Consider the following 18,327-nt stretch of genomic DNA (forward strand, 5'->3'; position numbering starts at 1 on the left):
TCAAAGTATATAGCCTACTGTACTTCTGGAAACATATTACTTATGTAAGTGAAAGTTACTCAAGTAAAGCAACAGACAATTAGTTACGGTTCACCACTGGCTATTTGTACTTTCCGTGATATATTTATAGAACTATTTTCAATATCTTCTAAACCATGAGATATTGATTGACCCAACCAATTCTACATTGTGCAGGGTCTTGCACAAGGCATACCTTTTATATTTATAAAATAAATATATAAAATATTTTCAATAGTTCATAATGAATATTTCATTAGCTGCATTTGTTTTTATTACTGTAAATGAAACGCTTCCACCCCAAAAATTTATATGAACCAAAACCAACTCTATTAGAGGATGTCTTGCATGAGACACAATATTTAGATATATTTCCATTCATCTCAAATATTTTCCATAATCTAAATAATAATAATAATAATAATAATAATAATAATAATAATAATAATAATAATAATAATAATAATTATTATTATTATTATTATTATTATTATTATTATTATTATTATTATAAAATACTTCACTCTCCTATTCCCATGGATTGGATCCACCCACCTCACCTGATGTCACTCCCTCTCAATCCCTAATGACACCTGTCCTTTCTCACTCCTCATTAGTGGCCGGCTATATATGTTACAGGTAAATTGGCATTCCAGGTAAATTGGAAAAGAAGCGCTTGTTTTCACCGCCCCCCAGGCAATTCTGTAGAACCAACGCTAGAGGGCAATGCAAGCCAGACATGAGTCCCACACCACACACGCATGCACACTCGCACAAACGAGCACGCACACACACACGCGCGCGCGCACACACACGCACACACCCGCGAACAGCCTTATTCCATGCAGTTGAAGCACAAGGGGGCGAGCCTGAGGGGGCGGGGCTGGCGGGCTATGTTAGTGCAGTGAGTGGCAGTTGGGGCAAACCATAGAGGGGCAAACGCAGTCCCCACAACATCATTTACGATTCTGTGCCTATCGGTACATAACTCGAACGGCGCTTAGTCGACTAGCAGACCATCGGCCGGTCGTCGCGGGCACTCGCGCCTGGAGGGGCTCGGGCGCGACTCCTCGGCCTCAAGGTCTGCTGAGTCGGCGCGCCTCCGTCATGGTCCAAAACTATACTTTATCGGCGAAAAAAAGTAGTCGATTTAGAGGAATGTCTCATTTTAAATGAACATTAGAATGATAGGCTGTTTGTCACACAAAGAAAACTCCACAAAGTGAATATTATTCATACAAAAAAGCGAACATTTTTAACTCAAATCTGTGCTTCTGGGGGGGGGGGGGGGTGTTTTGTGACATGTCATTTTATGCGCTCATAGCGCGGCACCGAGTGCCGCGCTATGAGCTTGTATATCTGCTATTTTTGATTAGCCAAAGTCTAAGATAATGGTTATAGTGGTTAAAATCTAAAATACTTTCCTGGTCTTAATGATTAAGAGGACAATTCTTCCAACATAAAACGCTGTATTCAAGTTCAGGAGAGTTCAGTAAAGACAATGATCTTGAACGCTGCCTTCAGGTACAACATGGAAACGACACATGGTTCAGCACACCTGGGGAAAAACACATTTGGTGAATGTGGAGGTTGGCTTCTCTTGTATTTTCTCTTAACAGACAGATAAAATACTGTTTGAGTGAAATTTAAGAAAACATGAGGCCCAATTATGTTTCTTATTCCTTTATTGATATTGTGACATTCCATTCAAACCAAGCAAAATAAAGCCAAAATCTAACATCTGAACTTCAAACCATTCATGATCACAGGGGCGTCAATTGGGTATGGCAAGGTAGGGCAGGTTATTTAAAAAAAAAAAATATATATATATATATATATATATATATATATATATATATATATATATATATATATATATATATATATATATATATATATATATATATATTTTTTTTTAATTGTGAATAGTAGCCTAATGCAGGTGTAAGACCATTAACTTAGCAACCCTAACCCTAACCTTGCCATACCTTAGCTTTTGCTGAACTGACGCCACTGCATGATCAGGGGTGCAGATCCCAGGGGGGAAGGAGGGGACATGTCTGACATGTTCCTCCAATAAAGTGTTTTTAAATAAATAATATCATTCAAAATCTATATTTAATAGAAGCTGATTCCACTTTTGATCATTCTCACATACAGTAAACACAATACTTTGTCGTCTTTGTGAAGGTTTTGTTTTTGCCACCCGTGTGTCCTGATCATCAACAACTGCCAAATAATTGAATCCACAAGCTTCATCATCATCACTTCCACAGTCCACAGAGCTGTTAATTAGTTTAATGAGTGAAGTTCAGCCAATATGAACGGATAGAAACACAACAGTGGAGCTGAAAAACGGAAAGATAAATAATACTGACCAAGGAATATCTAAACTGTCTGAATTAGACACATATTGTGTGTGTAGTGCTGTGTTGTCTATTTTAACTCATCAACATTAAATCAGATAAACAGACAAACCTAAATGTTGTAAATATCATTAACTCAGTGTGTCCTGTCAGACCCCCTGCTGTGCAGAGGTCATCTGACTGTTTAGTTTAGATTTCTCAAATCATTTCAAATACATTTATTGGACTATTTATGTTTAGTTATGCTGCAGGACCACATTTGAAACAAGTGTTTCATTACGCTTTAATGTGTTATCCTGGGTTTAAGTTGTATTGTGATTTTGCTCTTTTACCAAAATCTAATCAAATCAAATCTCAAATGATTTGAATTAATGTGAAAGAATCAATGTTTGTCAAACCTGCAGTTAAACATGGAGGCATGTTCATGTGTTTGTTGTTAAATCATGTGATGTCAACCTCTAATGGATTATTTACATCATAACATTATAGTTTGTTTCATGCATTGAACATGGATTTGGTGTTTTGTTTTTTATACCAAATGTCAGACAAACTGTAAAGATTGTGAACATTATTAGTTAGTTTAAAATCCTAGCGTTAACTCTATGTTGGGGATGTTATTGATGAGAAGATGCCTTGTTTGTGGTTCCCTCCTAAGTTGTAATGAGATCTGGTCCCCTGCTCATGATTACATACTGTATAAAGCATTACTTAATATACTTGATTGCATGTCATCAGTGTTTCCATTAATGTCCTATGCACCCATCCCCTCAGACAACCCTAGGGGGTTTAGGTCCACCCATCACCTCAGACCCCCATAGAGGGTTTAGGTCCACCCATCACCTCAGACCACCCTAGAGAGTCTAGGTCCACCCATCACCTCAGACCACCTAGAGGGTCTAGGTCCACCCATCACCTCAGACCACCCTAGAAAGTCTAGGTCCTCCCATCACCTCAGACCATCACACCCATCACAGGAAAACTGTGATCATAACACATTAATTATCACACATTATAAATGATTACATAATAATGACTTATGGTCAATTATAAAATAATAAAACCTTTTTCACAAACATGGCTGACTGACTTCCATTCAGATGGATATTAATATTAATGTTATGAAGAACTCTGATAGTGTGTGTGATCATTTATTTAATGTTTCAATATAGTGTAGAACTGTATATTTGTGTTTTGTGACGACAGAAGCTATACAAAGTAATTTGATGAACCGCCCACACTAATAGGGACTCCCTCTTCGTTTGGTGTGTCGCCCAGGTGGCGCTTAAACCCTGACCTTTAACCTCACAAACACTATGGCCCTCATTTATCAACCCGGTGTAGACCAAATAATGGGCGTACGGCGAGATCACAGCAACTTTCGGCATTTATCAATATATCCTGACTTTCATTTCAGCGTACCGCACGCTCAGATCTCACGTCAGGTTGGAGGCAGTTGTTGACTTTGGCTACACCCGTTTGTTCCATTGTAGACGGATCAACATTGTCTCACCATCTGACAGGCATCTGAACACATGTATCCACTCCAAAATGTCTATCTAACACACTAATAAATAATCCCTGTGAAAATTTAGGATTTTATAAACTAATTTAAACAAACTGCTTTAACAGTCATTCAGATAAGATTGCAGATCTGGCTGCATTGGCTATTTGAAAATAGCAGATCTACAAGCTCACGACACGTCAATGCGACGCGTTGTGAGCTTGTAGATCTGCTATATACGATAAATATACGAGCGCTTATGCGAGAGCATTTTCGGGAGTTTGGACCGGCGCAGCGGTGCCGCTGTTATCGTTTCATGGCCACCGGGAGATCGGACATTTAACCAACGGTCCAACACACACCAGCCTTCATCCATTAATTTTCTCTCCAGGCTAGCTCTCATTAATGCGGCACGGGACTCGCCCGTCCGAGTCTCACTGGGAAATGGGAATAGCCTACATGAGTGCTTTATGTTAGTGTAACTCGCGTGCGTGCGTCTGCGTGTGTGACTTGACAGGCAGCGAGGCGAGGCGAGCCGAGCCGGAAAAACGCAACTTTCCATGCTTTGTTTGGTCATATTCTGGTTCTTCATGTCGTAAAATCGGGGCGTTTCGAGAATTTTTAAGGGCGTGTTATTTAAATGAAAATAAACAGTTCACTGAAATGTTTAGTTCAAATGATTGGTTCAGCAGTTGGTTCAGAGTTTGGCTGCATTGTGTAGTCTCTTCACTGAACTGAATCACAGGCACTTCATTTCCTGACTGAATCACCCGAGCGTCCTCTCAGGCTATGGGTCCAAACTACCCCCCCTATCTGACCACATTGTCATCAGTGTTATCTGATACAAAAAATCATTTGATTATTACATTTGATTATTAGATTCATTATTAAAAGAAATGAAGCAGAAGACACGGCGACCGGGATGGTTTACCAGGCTAGTTGTTTCACTTCTTACACAAGCATGTTGTTTTGTGTATGTTTTATAGTTTTATACATAAAACAAAAACACAAAGTTTAGTAAAAAGAAAGAAGAAGTGAACCTGGGTGTGTGGGAGGAGTCTAAAGATCGTCATTGGTTGTCGGCACCAGAATACGACCTGATAGAAGAAGAAGAGAGACAGTTAAAACAGACACACAAATAAACCCTATGTACTGTATTGTGTGTATTTCTCCATAAAATGCATAAACGTACACACAATAACACAACAACACAACAACATTAGGGTTCACTCATCAGGGTCACATGTTGCATCAGAACTAATGTGAACATTTGACTCTTATTTAGGACTAAATGTAACACTGATGTATTAAAGCTAAATGTGACAACATAGAACACACTTTGACCTCTAACTAGGTCGTCTAAACTGGTTTAAACCGGTTAAGGTTCTAAACCAATATAAACCAGTTTAGGTTGTGGCTTTACATGTTTTTTTGCATTTCTGTGAGGGTTCCACATGTCATGTGATCCTCTGTTGATCTGACCTCATTTCTTCCACTGGTAGTATAATAATTAATGAAACATGTTAATTAAACGTGTTAATTAAACATGTTAATCACCTCATTTCTTCCACTGGTAGTATAATACTTAATTAAACATGTTAATTAAACATGTTAATTAAACATGCTAATCACCTCGTTTCTTCCACTGGAAGTAGATGAATCCAGACAGGAACAAGACCAGACCCAGAACCAGACCTGATGCTCCCATGGCCACCTTGTTCTTCACTGACTCTGGCATGGAGTCATCTGACAATACAAATATTACATTACATTACATTACATATATCATATCATATCATATCATATCATATCATATCATATTATATTATATTATATTATATTATATTATATTATATTCAGACCTTTATAATAGATGATTATCTGCAGACATTAGTAAACAAAGATGATTATCTGCAGACATTAGTAAACTAAGCTGATCAATGTTTTTACTTTCAGCAAAACAAATATACCTTCAGGTACAAATAGAGAATAATCCTTTAACCCTTAAAACAGAGTGTAGTGTAACACATTACAGTAGATTACAGTAACTGACCCCAGTCCATCTTGATAGGCGCGGTCAGGCTGGGATGTTCCACCATGCATGTGATCTTCTCTCCTGATCTGTATCACTCACTCACACACACACACACACACACACACACACACACACACACACACACACACACACACACACACACACACACACACACACACACACACACACAGGCACCATAGCATTAGACAGAAAATAAGATAAGTTTATACTGATATTTAAAATAATCATGAAGTTGAATGTGTGTCCATGTGGATCTGCTCAGAGCTGAAGCGGCCCCTCCTCCCCGCCCGGTCTGGCAGTGAGTGAGCAGCTGTTAATTAGCACTAACATTAGGACAGATTGTGAAAGTAGCCGATCTACACGCTGAAACGCGCCGCGATTCAACACATTGATTCGTTGATCTTTGTTAATATTTTATTCTATGGAGAAAAAAAAATTGTTTGACTATTTTCGTGTAGAAGTGTGAATGCCCCGCCAGAGATGGGGACTCGAGTCGGGGACTCGTACTCGAGTCGCACTCGGGTCGCCACAAATGAGACTCTAGACTCGACTCGGACTCGCCCCTCAAAGACTTGAGACTTGACTCGAGCTCGAAGACTCGTGGACGATCTTTATTTAATGTTTTTTCTTTTTTGACAAATAAATGAATGAAATGCCCAAAAAACTTCCACTCCCCTGTCCCCTCCCGCAAAGAAACCTCCGCTCCAGTGCGCGCTGCGCGGAGCTGGCTCCCAACCGGCTTCAGTCAAGCTGCTTCGTGCTGCTCATTAACGTAAACATGGAGAGGCGAGCACAACAGCTGCTATGTGTGTGGCCGCCGCGGCCTTTCATCATAAAGTTTAAATATAAAAACTTAAAAATTAAACAAATATGTTTAGCTCAGACGACGAGCTTGCTGCGTGGTTGTGTCTGGAGTGGACTGGTGATAAAAATGGTGTGTGTGTGTGTGTGTGTGTGTGTGTGTGTGTGTGTGTGTGTGTGTGTGTGTGTGTGTGTGTGTGTGTGTGTGTGTGTGTGTGTGTGTGTGTGTGTGTGTGTGTGTGTGCGCGTGCGTGCGTGTGTGTGATTTAACATTAGCCTACCAATTAATGGGCCATTTTCAGCAAGTGAGTAACACTTGTTTTATTTTTAAAGAATATATATGTATAGGTGTGTATTTCTATGTGTAGGTGTCTGCTAGGTGTGTACCTGGGTGTGTACTCCAGGTAGGAGTGGTACTGGTAGTACCAGTCTCCATCAGACAGCTCATCGGTAGAGGAGAGACCAGAGGTCAAAGGTTCTTGACCTATCAGCCAGGTCACCAGGATCACTTTAGGATAGAAGTCGTAGCTGCTGCACCTCAGCATGTGAGTGTGTTCACCACGACGAGGGGGAGTCTCTGACTTCAGTCTCACTTTGGGCTCCACTCCTAAAAAAGATGATGATTATTATTATTATTATTATATAACAGTCATAGGAAAATGTCATTATTATTAATAATTGTATATCATCCAAATGAGATCCAAATGATCCAGAAAGCCGCAACGAGCAACCAGCCAAAATGTTCACGTTTCCCGGCTCTCCCCCGTTCTCCTCTCCTCCATTGGCTCCCAGTTGCTGCCCTCACAGAGTACTAAACACTGATTTTGGCCTACAAGCAACCAAAGGTATGACACCCCCATATCTTCAAGTCTGATCCAACCCTACAACCCCTCCCGCCCGCAGCTAAAACAGGGAAGCTGTCAGAACCTTCTCTAAAACACCCTGGACAACGCTCCACACGTCCTAGACTCTTCTCTCTTCTCTAAAACACCCTGGACAACGCTCCACACGTCCTAGACTCTTCTCCTTTCCCTAAAACACCCTGGACAACGCTCCACACGTCCTAGACTCTTCTCCCTTCTCTAAAACACCCTGGACAGCGCTCCACACGTCCTAGACTCTTCTCCTTTCCCTAAAACACCCTGGACAACGCTCCACACGTCCTAGACTCTTCTCCCTTCTCTAAAACACCCTGGACAACGCTCCACACGTCCTAGATTCTTCTTCCTTCTCTAAAACACCCTGGACAACGCTCCACACGTCCTAGACTCTTCTCCCTTCTCTAAAACACCCTGGACAACGCTCCACACGTCCTAGATTCTTCGTCCTTCTCTAAAACACCCTGGACAGCGTTCCACACGTCCTAGACTCTTCTCCTTTCCCTAAAACACCCTGGACAACGCTCCACACGTCCTAGACTCTTCTCCCTTCTCTAAAACACCCTGGACAACGCTCCACACGTCCTAGATTCTTCTTCCTTCTCTAAAACACCCTGGACAACACTCCACACGTCCTAGACTCTTCTCCTTTCCCTAAAACACCCTGGACAACGCTCCACACATCCTACACTCTTCTCCTTTCCCTAAAACACCCTGGACAACACTCCACACGTCCTAGACTCTTCTCTCTTCTCTAAAACACCCTGGACAACGCTCCACACGTCCTAGACTCTTCTCCCTTCCCTAAAACACAAGTTAATTTAAAAACATTAATCCTGGTGTCTCTATTTTAGGCAGGTCATTATATGTAGGTGAAAACACTCAGAAATAGAAGTAGAAATAGAAATAGAAGTTTCATTTATACTGGGTGTACGATGGTGACACCACATGTTGTGAGCTTGTAGATCTGCTATTTCCACTGTGTGACAGCGTGTTAGCATACAGTATAAATCAAGAGGATCTGAAATATTTCTCAGAATATTAACCCATTCAATCCGGGAACGCATCTGTATTCATTTTAGATTTCTTTGGCTATTCAAAAATAGCAGATGTACAAGCTCATAGCTATGAGCTTGTAGATCTGCTTTTTTTTTTATCGTGAGAATGTGTGCTAGTCTTTGTATATATGTCACAGGGAAATTGGCATTCCAGGGAAATTGAAAGAGCTTTTAGGCGCGAGGCGGGGCTTTTCGAGACAGGGTTTTTTACGCGAGGCTCGCGAGGAGGGGCTTTGATACGAGGCGGCGCGAGGAGGAGGAGGAGGAGGAGGAGGAGGAGGAGGCGCGAAGCAGGGCTTTGATACGAGGAGGCGCGAGGAGGAGGAGGCGGGGCTTAGAAGGTCGAAGGTCTGCTAGTAGAATCAGCGCCGTCCGAGTTGTGAACCGATAGGGGGAGAATATATCTTTTCATGGGTTACACAGTCTATGGTTACTATCCAGTGTCCACGACGACACACATGTGTGCATGTGCATGTGTGCATGCGCACACATGCACACGCACACACGCACACATGTGTGTCATCGTGGACACTGGATAGTTTTGCATTCATTCATTCACACGCTTGCTTTCATTGCCCTCTAGTGTTGGTTATACAGAATTGCCTGGGTGGGTGGTAAAAACAAGCGCTCCTTTTCCAATTTCCCTGGAATGCCAATTTCCCTGTAACATATATATTTTTAAAGCAAACATTTGTCAAATGTTTTGTTCCAGGGACCCCCAGAAGCAAAGATTTGAGTTACAAATGTTCACTTTTATAAAAAATATATATTCAAAGATTTGCACAAAGCTTCACGATTTTACAAAAATAGCAGATCTACAATATCATAGCGCGGCACTCGCGCTAGCCAAAGAAATCTAAAATGACAGAGATGCGTCCCCGTATTGAATGGGTTAAGGATTGTTTTATAATCATTATCAGATCAATATTACAGTAACACCATTAATCTCTAATAGAATGATTTATTATGATGTCATGTTATAGTTTATGAGGTGATGAGTGTTGAGTGCTGCTCTGAGATCAGCTCACCTCTCTTGTTCAGAACAGCAGAGTAGTAGGTCTCAGTGCCGAGTTTGCAGAACTCCTCTCGGTCTGCTCTCCTCACAGCCAGTTCTGCAGGATTTTTATTCCGGAGCTCTGCGTTCCACACACCAAGCTCAGTGTATCCAACCCACTGATCTACTCTACTGTCCCACCTGAGGATCTCATCACCATCGAAAGTCATTGACAGTATGTACTGTATGTCCTTCAGCTCACTGGAGTTAAACACACAGCGGTGAGCCTCATAGAACACATATCCATCTGGAAATAGACAATTACAAATGTCATTAATGTTCAGTTTTATTATCATGTGTAATATCACAAGTAAGACGCGCGAACGCGGGAAGCGAACGCAGCTCGAAAATATTGTGTATTTACGGACTTGTAATCTGTGTTATTTCACCGTGATGGGGAGAGAAGTGTGTGTGTGTGTGTGTGTGTGTGTGTGTGTGTGTGTGTGTGTGTGTGTGTGTGTGTGTGTGTGTGTGTGTGTGTGTGTGTGTGTGTGTGTGTGTGTGTGTGTGTGTGTGGGGGGGGGGGGGGGGGGGGCAGGCTGTTGTGCATTGTAATGAGAGCATTGTCTAAATTCCTGCACTCTGGCGCACTCGGGTGGCTGCTTACAGGCAGTGCACGCATGTGAGTCACATGGGTGCATGCAGCCAATGAGAGCGTGAACACAGAGAGACACACACACAAGCCGAGCACGGTTTCATAGTAAGCTCCACTTGGGCGGAGGCGCGCTTTCGGCGCGCCTCCTTCCGCTGCGTTCGCAAACACTAGGCTAACTGCCCCCTATCGACCAAATATGTCACTACATAAAGTCTAAAATAGGTTAATCTGTCGAGGGACAGCGAGTGCATTTTCCGGCAGCAGCTGCTGCCGAGGCAGCTCCGCGGAGCTGCCGGCGGCGCCTGCTTTGGGAGTGTGCTGCGTTTGTGTAACGCAGTCCCCACCAATATTATTTACGATTCTGTGCATATCGGTACATAACTCGGACGGCGCTTAATCGAATAGCAGACCATCGGCCGGTCGTCGCGGGCACTCGCGCCTGGAGGCGCTCGGGCGCGACTCCTTGGCCTCAAGGTCTGCTGATTCGGCGCGCCTCCGCCATGGTCTAAAACTATACTTTATCGGCGGAAAAAAGAAGTTGACTGCCGCTCCTCCACCGGCAGTTCCGCGACTGCCGCTCCTCCACCGGCAGTTTCCGCGGCAGTTCCGCTGCTCCGCCGGCAGCTGACGCTCCACCGCCGGCAGTCACTGCCGGGAGCTGCCGCTCCTCCACCGGCAGTTCCGCGGAAGTTCCGCGGCTGTTGCCGCTGCCGGAGAATGCACTCGCTCCTTCTGGAGTCTGTCTGTCTGTCTGTCTGTCTGTCTGTCTGTCTGTCTGTCTGTCTGTCTGTCTGTCTGTCTCTCTGTCCGTGTGTGTGTCCGTGTCTGTCTGTCTGTCTGTCTGTCTGTCTGTCTGTCTGTCTGTCTGTCTGTCTGTCTGTCTGTCTGTCTGTCTGTCTGTCTGTCTGTCTGTCTGTCTGTCTGTCTGTCTGTGTGTGTGTGTGTCCGTGTCTGCCTGTCTGCCTGTCTGTCTGTCTGTCTGTCTGTCTGTCTGTCTGTCCGTGTCTGTCTGTCTGTCTGTCTGTCTGTCTGTCTCTCTGTCCGTGTGTGGGTCCGTGTCTGTGTGTGTGTGTGTGTGTGTGTGTGTGTGTGTGTGTGTGTGTGTGTGTGTGTGTGTGTGTGTGTGTGTGTGTGTGTGTGTGTGTGTGTGTGTGTGTGTGTGTGTGTGTGTGTGTGTGTGTGTGTGTACGTTTGTGTACGTACTGCAACCTCCCCCCTCCTCGTCCCTCCTTCCTGACGATTTCGCCAACTTCTTTGACAAGATGGTGAACGATATCCGATCATCCTTCCCTCCTCCCCCGGCTGGTGCCCTGCGCACTACCCACACTCGTCTGCCTTCCACCCCTCCCTCTCTACCTTCATCTACTCCTCTTCCCTCCCCCTCCCCCTCTCTATCCCACTTTTCTCCCCTCTCCCCTAACGAGGTCCTTCTCCTTGTTACCTCTAGTCGCCCCACCTCATGCTCTCTGGACCAGGTCCCATCCACTCTGCTGCAGTCCACTGCACCTGATCTTCTTCCCTTCTTGACCCACCTTATTAACACATCTCTGACGTCTGGTTACTTTCCCTCTGCTTTCAAGACTGCCAGAGTCACCCCCCTCCTAGCCTCGGAAACCCATGCTTTTTTTAGCGGTGCCAGCCGCTCTACATTTGACCGTGTCTGAGTGTCCGTCCGTATGAGCACGGCAAAGAAGCAACACTGCACACGTGCGCACAACATGAACGCAGTGTGCAATTTCCGTGAAACTTTCCACGCATATTCCCACTAGGCCCAGGAAGAATTGCCCCCCTTTTCACATTGCCCTGTTATAGCGCCACCAGGAGGCACGGCAAAGAAGCAACACTGCACACGTGCGCACAACATGAACGCAGTGTGCAATTTCCGTGAAACTTTCCTCGCATATTCCCACTAGGCCCAGGAAGAATTGCCCCCCTTTTCACATTGCCCTGTTATAGCGCCACCAGGAGGCCAATTTTGGCAAAACAATTGTTTTTAAAATACTTTTACACATTTTCTCCAAACGTCACACAAATCATCAAAGGCACCGCTTCCTTCACACAGGGTGTGATTTTTTTGTTACAAAAGAAAAAAAGCCTGGGAGAGCCATGCAGGAACGATGGTCTTAGGACCTTGTTATCTCCTAACCAATCAGAGTGCAGAGGGGCGTCGCTCTAAATTTGGGCGGGTGCAGGGAGAGACAGGCGAGTTGAGTGAAACGAGTTGGGGAAAACGCAGTCCCCACAACATCATTTAAGATTCTGTGCCTATCGGTACATAACTTGGACGGCGCTTAGTCGACTAGCAGACCATCGGCCGGTCGTCGCGGGCACTCACGCCTGGAGGCGCTCGGGCGCGACTCCTCGGCCTCAAGGTCTGCTGAGTCGGCGCGCCTCAGTCATGGTCTAAAACTATACTTTATCGGCGGAAAAAAAGTAGTCCGCGGTTGTTTGAAAAAGTATTGTCCCAAGCGGGAGTCGAACCCAGGCTCCCAATGCAAGTGGACTGGAAGTTTCATAACTAGCGAGGTGCGCCAATGAGGCCGGTGCTGAGATTGGGTATTTGGGCTGTATTAGAATGTGACAACCCCCAACGTTCCCAACTCTTCTAATGTAGAGCGAAAGAAGCACCGCCCAGTAGGCCCCTACGGGGCCTACAGGGCGGGGCTACTGAGACCGGGGGTTAAAAAACTGTTCGCACGGGTCGCTCCAACCAGGTGATGCTGAGAGGATCTGTATCACAGTACCACACAGGTTCACTACTGGGGTTCCCCAAGGCTCGGTTCTGGGTCCTCTTCTTTTCTCTCTCTACACTACATCTCTTGGTGCTGTCATCCACTCCCATGACTTTTCCTACCACTGCTATGCCGATGACACCCAGCTGATCCTCTCATTCCCCCCCTCTGACACACAAGTGGAAGCACGCATTGCTGCTTGTCTGGCTGACATCTCGGAGTGGATGTCGACGCACCACCTGAAGCTTAACCTGGACAAGACCGAGCTGATGTTCCTCCCGGGGAAGGGCTGTCCGCACCGAGACATGGCCATCACCATTGATAATACTGTGGTGACGTCAACTCGGACTGCGAAGAATCTGGGTGTGACCCTGGACGATCAACTGTCGTTCTGGCCCCACAGTGGTGGAATGAACTCCCCACTGATGTCAGGACAGCAGAGTCACTGCCCATCTTTCGCCGCAGGCTGAAAACCCACCTCTTCAGGAAACACTACCCTTCCTCTTCGCCTTGCCTACTTGTTGTTAACTAGTTGTACGAACTCTTGTTTTATTGTTTTATTGGATCTTGTTTATTCGATACACTTATTTGTTTTAGCTCTTGCTCATTTGATTTTCCTATTTTGTCTCATCTGTTTATGAAAGTAGGTAGCTGATATATTGCACTTTTACTTTAGCGCTAGGTATACTCTTGGTTGCTTGTTCTAGAAGAGAATGCACTTAATGCTTCTGGTGATTAGTAGTTTCATTCCCTACCTATGTTGAATGCACTTATTGTAAGTCACTTTGGATAAAAGCGCCTGCTAAATGACTGTAATGTAATGTAATGTTGTGTGTGTGTGGCAAAAGGCATGGCCAAGCTTAGGCTGACGTAGTTCCTGTGGCCATCTTGGGTGGGCTCCATAACAACAGCTCGTATCAACAACATTGACAGTTACTCGCGACGTGTTCTGAACGCATATACTACAACAAATGCATTAGTAAAGGACAGAAGATGGACCGGGCAATGCGTGACAGAGAGATACCATACAGAGAGAAGCTGAACGCGGACGCAAAGGCACGCTACCTGGAAAAAACTGTCATTACCCCAGATGTAATGACGGTCAGAGTCACTAATCATTCATTTCAGGCTGGTTTACCTGAAAAGATTTTCAGACAAAGTTGTGTTGCTTAGTTGTGTAACCGAAATAGAATATAGTCATCTTGAGTACTGATTATTTATATATTATCATTAATATTATTAGTGAAGTATTATTATTATTATTATTATTATTATTATTATTATTATTATTATTATTATTATTATTATTATTATTACCCTTATTATTACCCTTATTATTACCTTTATTATTATTATTGTTATTATTATTATTATTATTATATTGTTCATTCATTAATCATTGAGCCAGTGAACGGAACGGGACCTGAGTTGCCAGATTTTGCGAGAGAAATAAGCAACCAGCTCTATGAAAACAAGCCCAAAAGAAGTGGCTTAGTCAATCGGCTACTCGAAAATAGCTGATCTACAAGCTCACGTGAGCTTAGTTGTACATAGGCTATTTAAAAAAAAACTCATGCAATAAAATGTGGAATATTTGGAATATTCTTTAAAACATAGGTAGAGAGGTTAGGGAATGTTGTTGAAGGTTATGTTATTTCGTCAGCTGACACCCAAGCCATACAACAACACTTGCTGACAGACAGACAAGAGTCCCTGGCTGTTTACTGAACCAGTGAACCACCGTGAGCCACCCACGTTAGACAACGTTTCTCAGACTGGACACATAGAGAAACACAATTTAGCTGTTAGCTCAATCTCATTGTACTTGTAAGATATTCGATAGACTTTTCTTTTTATGCCAGATTTAGCTAATACAGCCAGTCAGCCACACACTTCCCATCCAAACTGCTAGCTTAGCCGCTAGCCACTTAGACGGGGCTCTGCTCTGTGATCACAATATGTTTATATTTTTGATTGTGTGCTGTCTGTTTGGGAATGTTGCTGAAGGTTATGTTATTTCGTCAGCTGACACCCAAGCCATACGACGTTTCTTTGATATCTCCGACATCTGATCTCCATAGTGCAACAAGCATAGGACTAGCACAGAGTGTTGTGGCAGCCAGTCAATGAATCTACCACCGAAGATGGCGGCCAAAGTGAACAGGGTTAACACTGTGACGTCGCTACGCCCGGTCTCTATAGAAATACTCTGTTACAAGTAAAAGTCCAGAATTCAAAATGTACTTGAGTAAAAGTACAAAAGTATTAGTATAAAAAATATACTTAAAGTATCGAAAGTAAAAGTACTCATTGTGCAGAATGTCCCATTTCAAGTTTTCAAATGTTGAAAATCCTTTGAAAATAGCAGATCTACATAAAGCTCACTATTTTCAAATGGCCAAAATGTATATAGTGTATAAATGTATAAAAGGTCTAGAGGCGACCGAGCCTTCGCTGCGGCCGCCCAGAGGCTCTGGAATAGCCTTCCTTTTAATATAAGAGCCTCTCAGTCCATAGACATTTTTAAATCACTATTATAGACCTACTTCTTTTCCCTGGCCTTTGAACACAGTTAAACAGATAAGTCACAACCATTGTCTCTACCTCACTATTATCTGCTATGCATTTTTAATCGCTGCTTGTATTTTGTATTTTTATATTGTATTTTTGCACTGTATGAATTGTAACATTGTTGTTTTTTGATGTGTTGTATAGCACTTTGGTTAGCCTTGGTCATTGTAATGTGCTCTATAAATAAAAGTTGAGTTGAGTTGAGTTGAGTGTCATTTTTTTATGTCTTTGGCTATTCAAAAATAGCAGATCTACAAACTCATAGCGTGGCCCTCGGTGCCGCGCTATGAGCTTGTAGATCTGCTATTTTAGAAAAATCATGAAAGTTTGCGCAAATCTTTGAATATATACTGCTCAAAATAAGGGAACACTTTGATCCCTTAATTATTTTGAGCAGTTTTTGTTAGCAGTATGTACTACACAGTTCATGAAAACTCAAAATAAATAAGGGATTAAAGTGTTCCCTACATTTCTTTGAGCAGTTGTATATACTTTTAAAGCAAACATTTGTAACTCAAATCTTTGCTTCTGGGGATTCTACAAATGTCTTCTAAATCCTTCTAAAACAGTTAAAAAAAATAGCAGATCTACAAGCTCATATGAGCTTGTAGATCTGCTATGTTTGAACAGCCAAAGAAATCTAAAATGACAGATATGTGTTCCCGGATTGAATGGGTTAAACATTTTCATTAATGTTAAATATATTCAACCGTTTTAGTTAATAACTATTGTGTTCTTAGTATTCATGTACCTTTCACTGGTGGTTTCTTCAAGGCAGTGAGAACGTTGTTCAGGTTGGCTTTGCAGTAGTGCATCATATTCAAAGCTGCTTCATAAGCTCCTGCAGAGGCGATATGATCTACAAACGGAGGTTGAGGCTCCACCATCTTCCCTTTGTTGTAGTCTGCGTACAGCCACACTTCACCATCCAGTGCATACATGTACTCTTTATATGAGTCTTTAACTGTGTCTGAACAGCCAAGGACAAAAATGTTCTCATGGAACACTGGAAATAAAACAAAGATGACATTAAATTCAACAACAAACTTCATCATCATCATCATCATCATCATCATCATCATCATGTTAAATAATCATGTTTGGTTCCAAAGTTGAATATTGGAAGTATCTTCCTGTCAAACATTTTATTCAACAGATTTAAATGTTTTTATAATATTATGAAACAGATTCATAATGATTTATTTCAGGATGTGAACATAACATTATATAATATAATGTAATATAATATACAGTGGTGGAAAAAGTACTAAAATGTTTTACTTAAGTAAAAGTATCAATACTGCAATGTAGAAATACTCTGTTACAAGTCCAGAATGTCCCATTTGTCCCACAGTTTTCAAATGTATAAAAATCTCACAATGCGTCACATTGCGACGCATTGTCAGCTTGTAGTGTATGTTTTGTAATCAAAATCTACAAAGTAACTAGTAACTAATGTTTTCAAATAATTGTAGTGGAGTAACGGTAAAATATTTGTCTCTGAAATGTAGTGGAGTAGAAGTAAAAATACTGAAAATTGGAAGTACTCCAGTAAAGTAAAAATACCTCAAAATTGTACTTAAAGTCTTATTAGGCAGGCCCAAAAAAACGATTTTAGCAGCCTCTGCTGGTCATTACCGTCACTGCAGTTCGTTTGTTTATTCCTGCATTACCCAGAATTCCATTTGTTTTCACCGGAAGACGGAAGCGTTTCAAAAAGCGTTTTTTTAATTGTTTTATACTATCTGCGGACAAGCCCCCAGAGTTGCTGAGAAACATTGAAGCTGCCACCCCAGTGGCCAAAGCTGGAACTGCAGGCGGGGAGAAATACATGCACGCGCAAAACATGCTGAGAGATATTTATATATATAGATATAAATATGTAAACATATTATACATAAACACATATGCATTTAGTTATACATAGGCATCTCGAGTGTATTTAATAAATATATCGCGTTCAATCCTTGACACACGGGCTGCCGTAGAACGCAAAAAGGACACTAGTGCGCATGCTCATAACTCTATGGATGTACAAAATCAAACCAATAATTCTACTTCCGGCAGGTTTCCGGGTGCTTCAAAACGCCACTGAGCACATTCATTGAAATGATAGCTGGGGGCGGGGCAATCCGCCCTCTAGTTATATTATACCTCTATGTCTGCGGATCGTTTCTCTTAGCCAGTGGAGCATTAGTTACCGTGAGCTGTGTTTTCTTTTGCTGTTGTTTTTCCATCTTCAAATCCTATAATGTCTTAAAAACAGCGTGAGATTCCTATTTGTTATTAGTGCGGTAGTTCCTGGCCAAACAGGAAACCGGTAGTGTAGTTCCTGGCCAAACAGGAAACCGGTGCATTTCCGTTTCTGTTTTCCGGCCGGATGACGTCATTTTCGTGGGAATGACAGCCTGGCCACCGTTTCAATAGAAAATAGTTTATAAAAGGCTTTCGGGAGTGAAATTCATGCAGTGGGCGTTCACAAAAGATATACAATTTAACTTTAGTTTTTTTTTTAAAGTTACCTATAGTATAACTTTAAGTACAGTGCTTGAGTAAATGTACTTAGTTACTTTACATCACTGATAATATAATATAATGAAAGGTTAGAATCAGCATGTGTGTGCGTGTGCGTGTGCGTGTGCGTGTGCGTGTGCGTGTGTGTGTGTGTGTGTGTGTGTGTGTGTGTGTGTGTGTGCG

General features: G+C 42.6%; 1 protein-coding gene across 2 annotated transcripts; it reads right to left on the minus strand.

The window, feature by feature from the left end:
- Positions 1 to 1,479: 1,479 nt before the first annotated feature.
- Positions 1,480 to 16,484, minus strand: LOC308076849 (H-2 class II histocompatibility antigen, E-S beta chain-like). 2 transcript variants are annotated; one of them, XM_080417359.1, is made up of 7 exons: positions 16,382 to 16,484; positions 9,707 to 9,979; positions 7,130 to 7,349; positions 5,939 to 6,006; positions 5,518 to 5,631; positions 4,926 to 4,982; positions 1,480 to 1,576 (listed from the first exon to the last, which is right to left on the minus strand). In XM_080417359.1, the coding sequence occupies exons 1-6, from the start codon at positions 16,446 to 16,448 to the stop codon at positions 4,945 to 4,947; spliced, it is 780 nt and encodes a 259-aa protein (XP_080273485.1). In that variant the 5' UTR covers positions 16,449 to 16,484; the 3' UTR covers positions 1,480 to 1,576; positions 4,926 to 4,944. The 2 variants fall into 2 exon arrangements, with proteins under 2 accessions (XP_080273485.1, XP_080273484.1); XM_080417358.1 differs by lacking the exon at positions 1,480 to 1,576 and having other exon boundaries at positions 4,697 to 4,982.
- Between the last annotated feature and the right edge of the window lie 1,843 nt (positions 16,485 to 18,327).

Source organism: Gymnoscopelus braueri (genome assembly GCF_963280865.1).
Source record: "Gymnoscopelus braueri genome assembly, chromosome: 21".
Taxonomy (NCBI): domain Eukaryota; kingdom Metazoa; phylum Chordata; class Actinopteri; order Myctophiformes; family Myctophidae; genus Gymnoscopelus; species Gymnoscopelus braueri.

Excerpts from the sequence above, each read along its gene's own strand:
- LOC308076849 (XM_080417359.1), bottom strand. The coding sequence starts at position 16,448 with ATGATGCACTACTGCAAAGCCAACCTGAACAACGTTCTCACTGCCTTG. Across the intron at positions 7,350-9,706 it reads TGCTGTTCTGAACAAGAGAG|GAGTGGAGCCCAAAGTGAGA; the intron begins GTGAGCTGATCT and ends CATCTTTTTTAG. Across the intron at positions 4,983-5,517 it reads CTTCCAGTGGAAGAAACGAG|GTCGTATTCTGGTGCCGACA; the intron begins GTGATTAGCATG and ends TTCTTCTATCAG.